This window comes from Equus quagga, chromosome 15 (assembly GCF_021613505.1).
Source record: "Equus quagga isolate Etosha38 chromosome 15, UCLA_HA_Equagga_1.0, whole genome shotgun sequence".
Classification (NCBI taxonomy): Eukaryota; Metazoa; Chordata; class Mammalia; order Perissodactyla; family Equidae; genus Equus; species Equus quagga.
The window spans coordinates 83592161-83601509 of NC_060281.1; the positions used below are offsets into that span (position 1 = coordinate 83592161).

General features: G+C 46.7%; 1 protein-coding gene across 5 annotated transcripts in view; it reads right to left on the reverse strand.

Moving 5' to 3' along the window:
- The window catches only part of HPS4 (HPS4 biogenesis of lysosomal organelles complex 3 subunit 2), a 30484-nt gene extending 24775 nt beyond the window's left edge, over positions 1-5709 (reverse strand). For 3 of the 5 annotated variants that reach the window (XR_006885274.1, XR_006885270.1, XM_046639447.1), the window contains exons 1-4: positions 4603-5709; positions 3869-3938; positions 2668-3186; positions 919-1009 (exon numbers count right to left, since the gene is read on the reverse strand). Coding sequence is in view for 1 of the 5 variants with exons in the window: in XM_046639447.1 (XP_046495403.1) it covers positions 919-1009; positions 2668-2708 (132 nt within the window). In the remaining 4 variants the exon portion in view is untranslated. The remainder of the gene's footprint in view (positions 1-918; positions 1010-2667; positions 3187-3868; positions 3939-4602) is intronic. The other 2 variants (XR_006885271.1, XR_006885272.1) reach the window with 2 other exon arrangements.
- Between the last annotated feature and the right edge of the window lie 3640 nt (positions 5710-9349).

Below are 9349 nucleotides of genomic sequence, written 5' to 3' on the forward strand. Positions count from 1 at the left end.
GAGGAGGATTTGGCAGTAGTTAGCTCAGGGCTAATTTTCCTCAAAAAAAAGAAAAAAACAATGACACCACCATGAGGAAGTAATCAGCCAGATCCAGGATGTGGGATGTTCTAACCTTCTAGTGCACAGATGACCTGCTTTCTTCAGTAATTCAATGGCATGTGGTGGGGAGGATGGGTGGGGGGGGAGAAGTGTTATATAATAAAGGGACTTAAAACACAAAATAACCAAACAGAATACGTGGCCCTTGTTTGGATCCTGATTAGGAAAGAGAGAGAAAGAGAGAACAGGGAAAGGATGGACAGACTGAGTAGCATCTAAGATAATAAAGGCAAAATCTGAAGACAGACAGCATCAGATGATACTAAGGAATTATTGTTACTAATCACTGTAACTTTTGTTAGGTGTGATATTAAAAAAAAAGTCCTTTTCCAAAGTTAGAGATGTTACTTGATACTGGTGAGATGACCTAATGTCTAGTATTTGCTTCAAAATACTCCAGAAAAAAAGAAGGGGAGGGTTACGATAGGTGATAGAAAACTGGCAAAGTGCTGATAATTGCTGAAGCTGGCGATGGGTGTGTGAGGGTTTGCTGTACTCTCCCCTCTACTTTTGTATATGTTTGAACAAAAGTTGGTTGTTTCCTTTTAATGAGCTGATGAAAAACTGGGAGCAAGGGGAGGCAGACAGAAAATCCCGATGGTAACAGAGAGCTGAAGAAGATGGAAGTACTGAGCTGCCTGGGGAGTTCAAGACCAGAACAACAAGAAACAGCAGAACTAAGAATAAGAGAGTAGAAATGTCAAGTGCCTGGATTATGCAAAGAAAAGAGTGTTAATGTAAACCCTATACCTTTGTAAAGTCACCACTTGGAGGCCGCGGGATCCCCACGGAACAGTGACACGCTGCGTGGCTTACCTGAGAAGGATAAAAATAGCAAATGCCAGCTCTCGTTGGGTCTCCTTCTTCCTTTACCTTTGAACCATCATAAAGGAAAAAATAATTCCACCTGGCAAGAGAAGAGAAAGGAGCCATCCAGCGACCCGGGAGCTCTAAAGCCCCGCTCCCCGTCCCCAGGCAAGAAGGTTCTCACTCAGTATCTGAAAGCCCGCTGGCGCCCCGGCCCGGAGCAGAGAGGGCCCAGCGGCTACAAATAGATAAGGACCATTTCGGAAGCGCAGTCGAGTCAAACTAAAAATATGCCTCTATCCAGCCGTCAGACCATCTGCCCGAAGACAGCGGGGTGGCTGAGGAAAGATGGTGCCCACAGCGACGCCTCCTATCGGAGACGTGGAGCCTTAACTGCAGAACCACACGTGAACTGTCCTTCAAGGCTCTGATAAGACAAGTCAGGGACAGCTTGCAGGCGCTCCTCACAGCCGCTGGGCACGAGGATCTCCGGAAACACCCCATCTACCAGGAAGTCAGGCATTCCTTTCACAGAGGTTTAGAGAGGGCCTACAACATGCACTGCGCTCCCAGCCCTGGGCCGGGTGCTAAGAGGGAGGCAGGAAACACACAGTTTCGAGGCAGCCTAGCGAGGCTATAAGGGGAAAATAGGAGCCTGTGAGAGTTCAGAGGAGCCCCAAAGCCCTCTGCCTTCAAAACCCCCCCCAGTCCCATAAGCATAACTCAAACTCCTTATTCCTCCCCACAGAGGAACCGCTCTTCTCAATCTCCACTACCCTCTCTTCCTCCCTAAAGACTCCTGGAGTCGCCTCTGCAGTATGACTGTAATCACCTCTGAAAGACACAAAGCAATGTCGCCCGAGGCTGCACCTGGGTCTGCCTCCAAACCTCCCAAAGCACACCTGTCAGGCTAGAGCACCAGAGGAGCCGCGACCACTCTGTCACTCTTCTGCCTTGGCTCTACGCCCTCCCCCTACCACCCTCTCTGGCTCCCACCTTATCTTCCTGCTGACAAGCACTAACTTTGTTTCTAGCACTGTCTGCCTTCCCCGAGTTCTAGGTCCAGATCAAAAAGCCTCAAAAATGTTTCACACTCAGCTCACAAACCCGTTGGCCAGGCCTCATTCTATCTTTTCCTTGTGTTCTCTGGGCAAAAGCACCTCCACTCTTCCAGGCACACAAAAGAAAACCTGCGTGTCCTCCAGAACCGCTCCATCTTTTTGACTTGCACACATATAGTTGGTCAGTAAATTCTGCTCATTCTATTTAAACCATGCCTTTCACTTCATCTCCTCGGTTCATGTTTGCTGGGCCAAGTTACGAAAGAGGCTTAACCCATCTGAGGTTGAGGAGGGAAGTGAGTTTCAGCAGACGCTGTGTAACACCCTTCAAGAGCCGGTCTGGCCAAACCTCTTCTCACAGTGTAGTTCTGCACGGCAACCAGTTCTTGTCTCTCCCAAGGGAAGACTACCATGCCCACATTATTATCAAAGCCGCCTGCCTGATCCGGCCACGGCTGTCTTTTCTAGATTCTACCAGCAATGCTGGACTCGTTGGACACCGCAAGAGGCCTGCAGAGTTACACCGTGTCAGCTCTGGAGAGAAACGGCTCACACGCTTGATTCAGCTGCTCTGAGGAAAATGGCTCTTTTTTGCCTTAATAAAATCAACACAATCTGGCTGGGGATTTTCAGGTCACCCCAAACATCCACCCAGCAACCTGGCAGGCAGGAAGCCAAGGCAGGCCTAGCGACTCACCAGGAGGCTGACTTCGTCTCTGCTGAGCTGGAGGCGGCCATTTACTTCCCAGTTGTCCTCATTCTCTTCATTTGGGTTTCCTTTCCAGTCTCACTTCTCTCTCTCCAGCGGTGACCGTTCCTCTGTGTCCCCAATCCAGTGACTCTGGACGAGGGAAGCTGAAGCGTTTTCACTCACAGCCGTTTCTTGCTGAGTTTCATTCAGCATGAAAGTGCTACTTCCCTTCCTTGCAGGCCCTTTGGTTCCATGAACACCTCCACACCTCTTAGAACTCTGTGAGAGAATACAAGAAAGCAAGAGAATTCTACCAGAAAAGTCCAAGCCACTCATCTGATTCCATGAGCATCAGCTCTCCAGCTCCCTGCAGAAGGACCTCTTCAAAAAGCTCCTCGCCAGGAACGCCCGACGGGGGAGATGCATGCTGAAGGCGGTGTTCTGAAGCGACTCCCAGCTCGTCTGGTTCAAAGCCACTCGGAAGGTTCTTCTAAGTGTTGAAGCTTCCCGTTCAAACCTCAGAGCCTTAGTCATAAAATAAACACAAGGCACAGATTATTTCGGAAACCCATGAGAGAGCACATGACCCAGCAGGGTGAAGCAAATGGTATACTCCCAGAGAGCTTTCTAGAAACTCGAATATCATATTTCAAAATAACAAAGAGAGGGCTGCAGGACTTCAGATTAAGTCCCCTAGTTTCTCGAACAGTTATGTCTCACAGAAGATAAAATTAAATGAGTGTGAAAAAGCTCTGTGTGTCAAGGGCAGCTCTACAAATAAGGCGGTTTTTGTAGTAATAATGGAACTCATATTAAGGAACTGTCACCTTGACCGCCCAAAAGTAATCTGAACATGCAGAATTCCACAGCAGGGCAAGTTTCCAAAAGACGAAAAGAGAATTTAACCTGTGGCTTTCAACCTCCCACAAAAGGAAAGACAACTCAGTGGGCATGGAAATTCAGGGTCAGGAGGGACCCTGGCATCATTTACTCTAATCCTTTTCTCCCAAAGCTGCCTGGACTGCCTCTGGCTTACTTCCTCCAGAGACAAGCAGTTGATAATGTTAAAGTCATCCTTCCACCAAGTTAAAAGTGGCCTCCCAGTAACCTCCCCACATTAGACTAGATAACATTCTCCAGGAAAACAAAATAAGGTCTAATCCTTCCACACAGCAGCCCTTTGATCCTTTCAAAACCGTATTCCTACCGTCACTTTCTCCAAGCTTAATGTCCCCAGTGACACGGTTTCAAATACTTGCTCACCATGTGTCATCCTCCTGGGAATACAACAAAATTTTTAAAGCTCCTTTGGTAGAGAGAAGTCCCTAGAGAGGATCCCACCGAATCTTTGATGGCCTGTAAAATCTCTTTTCTCAGCTCTAGATATCCTGGGATGGCCTCCAGAGGGTCACACTCATGGTATTCTTTGGATGCCTGTGGAGGGGCATCTAAGCTCTTGGGACCGAGGAGAGTAGCCTGGAACCCCCTATCCCTTGTTCTCAGAGGACTGGGCCCTACACGGCCAAGGTCCACTCTCTTATCCCTGAAAGGTCCACAAGGGGCCAGTAATGGACTTCAGGTAGAGCAGGTGCTGGGATCTGACCAGAGAAGGCTCTGGCAGTCTGGGAAGTGACAATGACGACCCGGGGGGGTGGGTGGGCGTCAAGAAGTGGCCGGCAATGGCCTGGGGGTGGTGGCGGTGATGCAGGAAGCGGCCTCACGGGGTCAGCGGGGCAGGAACGGGGTCGCTAACGACTTCGAAAGGCCAGGAAGCGGTCGGTAACCGTCCAAGGGCACTGGGAAGGGGCCGGCCTCAGCTCCAGGGGGCTGGGAATTGGCGGGCAAGGCGGGGGGCTCCGTCGCGGCCCCGTCACGGCGCGGAAGACTGCAAAGAGGCGCTCTCGGCCGGATCCCGCCCCTCGCTGTCCCCGCGACGCCCACCTGCGGGAGTAGCCAGGCAGCCCGGGGCTCGGGCCGCCGAACGCGGGCGGCAGCGGGACAGCGGCGACTCCCGCCCGGTATCTATGCGCGCGGCAGAGAGGCCCCAGGATCACGCGCCACCCGCGCCTGCCGCCCCCCCAAGCTCTCGGAGAGCCGGCGCACGGCGATGACGTATCCAGGCGCGCCGCGCGCGGCGCTGACGTCAGGGGTCATGGCGGCGGCGGCGCTGGAGCCCTGGCGGGCTGCAGGTCCACGGAGCAGGCGCTCTGCGGCGCGGCGGCCTAGGCGGAGGGAGGCGGCGGCCCGGGGCCCGGGGGCCGAGCCCGAGGCGAACGAAATAGTCGTGCTTCGTCGCATCCGGGAGGCCGGGTGAGTGCGGGGTCGGCCCTGGGTCCGAATCTTCACGCCTGTGGGAACGCCCTCCGAGCCTCAGTGTCGCCATCTGTAGAGTGGTCGTGACGGCATACCCTTTAAAGGGGTTCTTGAGAGGATGTAGCGGAGGTAACGAGCTCCTTACAGCCTGGAGCACAGTAGGCGCTCGGTAAAGTCGGTCATTCCTCTTAGTGCAGTTACAGCTGCGAGACCTTGGGCAAGTAGGTATCTCTGTGCCTCAGTTTTCTCATCTGGGAGATGGACATGAAAATAGTACTTACATGGGCTTGTTTGGAGGATTCAGTGAACTAGTCAGTGTAAATCATTTCTAACAGAGCCTGGCGCATGGTAAGCGTAGTTTGGTATTAATATTATGCCAAAGTTGGTTGGTATTGGTGTTGCTAACCACAGGGAAGCAAAATGAACACGTGATGGTCATCTTTGTGATGATCATCAGTTAAATGAGGAGCTGCTGTGTGCCTGGCACTGGCTTAGGCGTTCTACACACTTTATCCGTGTGCACATCACAGCTGCGCTAGGCTCCTGGGGCGCCGAGTCTTAAAGAGGTAGATAACGCGTAGAACTGGATTTCGAACCCGTGTCTTTGTGACTCCAAAACCTGTGTTTCAGAGCTCTCCGTTATTCTGGCTCATCCCATCGCCCATCTCTCCCTGCCTTGCTCTGTAGCACTTAGAACAGTGCCTAACGCAAGGAAGCGCTCCGTAATGTTACCCACTTTGGGTATTATAGTGTATTATAGTGTTATTGCCTTTATTTCAGTCCTTTAAGAGCTCAATAAATAACAGCTTTTGTTAGCACTTTTTTCAGATCAACAGCTGACAGACCATCACAACTGAGAGAAATTAGACTAATTTCATGTGCTGCCCTCCCCCAGAGTTAGGGTCAAGAGGCCGTCGTGACTCAGAGGTTACCACTGAGTAGAAAGAAGTTGGCTGACCAGCGGAGTGAGCCTGAGAAAAAAGCAGTGACTTTCTAGGATCTTGGAAGAGATGCCAGTGAGAATGAGTGTGCCTAGGGGTTTGGAGAACTCTTAAGGCACTTTCCATTTACCTTGACGTTGTTACGCTTCCTCAACGTCTTCAGTATCCCCCAGGAGCTCCCTACTTCTGCCTGCACCCCCCCAAATGTGGTGCAGTCCCCACTGCCCTGGGTAGAGAAGAGCCCAGCACTTTACATGCTGTTCTCCTGTGCACGCACTCACCGGTTTACAGAGCCCTCCCTATACCTTAGAGGTCTCCTTTGCCCTCTGTGAGGAACGTGAGGGCAGCCTCTGGGCAGAGGTTTTCAATTCTGTCTATTCTCTGAGCCCCCTGAATGCTGACTTATGGCGTGTCAGTTTAAATCCAGTTTGTTCTGGGGTTTTTTACAATTTTTTTTTCCTTCTGATGGCAACTTTTAAGATCTACTCTCTTAGCTAATTGCAAATATGCAATATGGCATCATTAACTATAGTCGCCATGCTGTATATTACATCCCCATGACCTACATATTTTATAACTGGAAGGTTGTACCTTTTGACCCCCTTCATCCGTTTCACCCACTCCTTGTTCCCACCGCCGCTGGCAACGACCAATCTGATGTCCGTATCGATGAGCTTGGTTTTTTTTGCTTTTTAGATTCCACATGTAAGTGAGATCATACAGTATTTGTCTTTCTCTGACTTATTTCTTAGCATAACGCCCTCCAGTTCATCCATGTTGTCAAAGATGGCAAGATTTCATTCTTTTTTTATGGGTGAATAGTATTCCATTGTATATTTATACCACAGCTGCTTTATCCATTCATCCATTGAGGGACACTTAGCTTATTTCCGTATCTTGGCTATTGTAAATAATCCTGCAATGAACATGGGGGTGTGTACATCTTTTCCAGTTAGTGTTTTGGTTTCCTTTGGGTAAATACCCAGAAGTGGAATGGCTGGATCATACAGTAGTTCTATTTTTAATTTTTTGAGGAACCTCCCTGTTTGCGTAGTGGCTGCACCAATTTACATTTCCACCAACAGTGCACAAGGGTTCCCTTTTCTCCACATCTTTGCCGACACTTGGTATTTCTTGTCGTTATGAAACTAGCCGTTCTGACATTTGTGAGGTGATATCTCATTGTGATTTTGGTTTGCGTTTCCCTGATGATTAGTGATGTTGAGCATCTGTTCATGTACCTGTTGGCCCTCTGTATGTCTTCTGAAAAATGTCTATTCAGATCTTCTGCCTAAGGTTTAATTGGGTTGTTTGGTCTTTTGCTCTTGAGTTCTATGAATTCTTTATATATTTTGAAAATTAACCCCTTATCAGACATATGAGTTGCAAACATTTTTTTCCCATTCTGTAGATTGCCTTTTCGCTTTCTTGATGGTTTCCTTTGCTGTGCAGCAGGTTATTCACTTGTTTATTTTTGCTTTTACCTTTGGTGTCAAATTCAAAAAAATCACCACCAAGACCTATGTCAAGGAGCTTTTTCCCTATGTTTTCTTCTAGAAGTTTCATGGTTTCAGGTCTTATGTTCAATTCTTTAATCGGTTTGAGTTGATTTTTGTGTATGGTGTAAGATAGTTGTCCAGTTTCATTCTTTTGCATGTGGCTCTCCAGTTTGCCCAACACCATTTAGTGAAAACGCTGTCCTTTCCCCATTGTATATTCTTGGCCCCTTTGTTGTAAATGAATTGACCATATATGCATGGGTTTATTTTTGGACTCTATTCTGTTCCATTGATCTTTTTGTCTGTTTTATGCCAACAGCATACTATATTAATTACTATAGCTTTGTAATATAGTTTGAAATCAGAAAGAGTGATGCCTCCGGCCTTATTCTTCTTTCTCAAGACTGCTTTGGCTGTTTGGGTCTTTTGTGGTTCCATACACATTGTAGGATTGTTTGTTCTTTATCTACAAAAAATGTCCTTGGGATTTTGATAGGGATTGCATTGAATCTGTAGATTGCTTGGGTAGTATGCACATTTTAACAATATTTATACTTCCAATCCACGAGCATGGAATAGCTTTGCATTTATTTGTGTTTTCTTCCATTTCTTTCCTTGAGCCTCAATGTCTTGTAGTTTTCAGTAGACAGGTCTTTCACCTCCTTGGTTAAATTTGTTCCTAGGTATTTTATTCTTTTGGTGCAATTGTAAATGGGATTATTTTCTTAATTTCTCTTTCTGATAGTTCCTTATTAGTGTATAGAAACACAGCAGATTTTTGTGTATAGATTTTGTACTTTGTAGCATTACTGAATTTGCTTATTAGTTCTAGCATTTTTTTCATGGAGTCTTTAGGGTTTTCTATATATAAAATCATGTCATCCACAAAGAGGGACAGTTTTACTTCTTCCTTTCCAAGTTGGACACCTTTTATTTCGTTTCTTGCCTAATTGCTCTGGCTGGGACTTCCAATACTGTGTTGAATAAAAGTGGCAAGAGTCGGCATGCTTGTCTTGTTCCTGATCTTAGAGGAAAAGCTTTCGGCTTCTCACCGTTGAGTATGATGTTAGCTGTGGGTTTGTCATATGTGGCCTTTATTATGTTGAGGTTTGTTCCCTGTATACCTGCTTTGTTGAGAGTTTTTATTGTAAATGGATGTTGAATTTTGTCAAATCCTTTTTCTTTATCTATCGAGATGATCATGTGGTTTTTATTTGTCATTTGGTAATGTGGTGTATCACCTTGATTGATTTGGAGATGTTAAACCAACCTTGCTTTCCTGGAATAAATCCCACTTGATCATGGTGTATGAGCCTTTAAATATATTGTTGAATTCGGTTTGCTAATATTTTGTGGAGGGATATTGGCCTATAATCTTCTTTTCTTGTGGTGTCATTGTCTGGTTTTGGTGTCAGTGTAATGCTGGCGTTGTAAAATGAGTTTGGAAGAGCTCCTTCCTCTTTGTTTTTTTTTGGAAGAGTTTGAGAAGGATTGGTATTAATTTTTCTTTGAATGTTTGGTGGAATTCACGGTAAAGCCGGCTGGTCCTGGACTTTGTTTGTTGGGAGGTTTTGGATTACTGATTCAATCTCCTTACTAGGAATCATTGTGTTCACGTTTTCAGTTTCTTCGTGATTCAGTCTTGGAAGGCTGTACGTTTCTAGGAATTTATTCATTTCTTCTAGGTTGGCCAATTTGTTGGCATAGAATTGTTCAGAGTAGTCTCTTATGACCCTTTGTATTTCTGTTCTATCAGTCGTAATCTCTCTTCTTTCATGTCTAATTTTATCTATTTAAGTCCTTTATTTTCTTGGTGAGTCTAGCTAAAGGTTTGTCGATTTTGTTTATCTTTTCAAAGAACCAGCTCTTATTTTCATTGATCTTCTCTGTTGTCTTTTTAGTCTCTATTTCATTTATTTCTTCTCTAATCTTTGT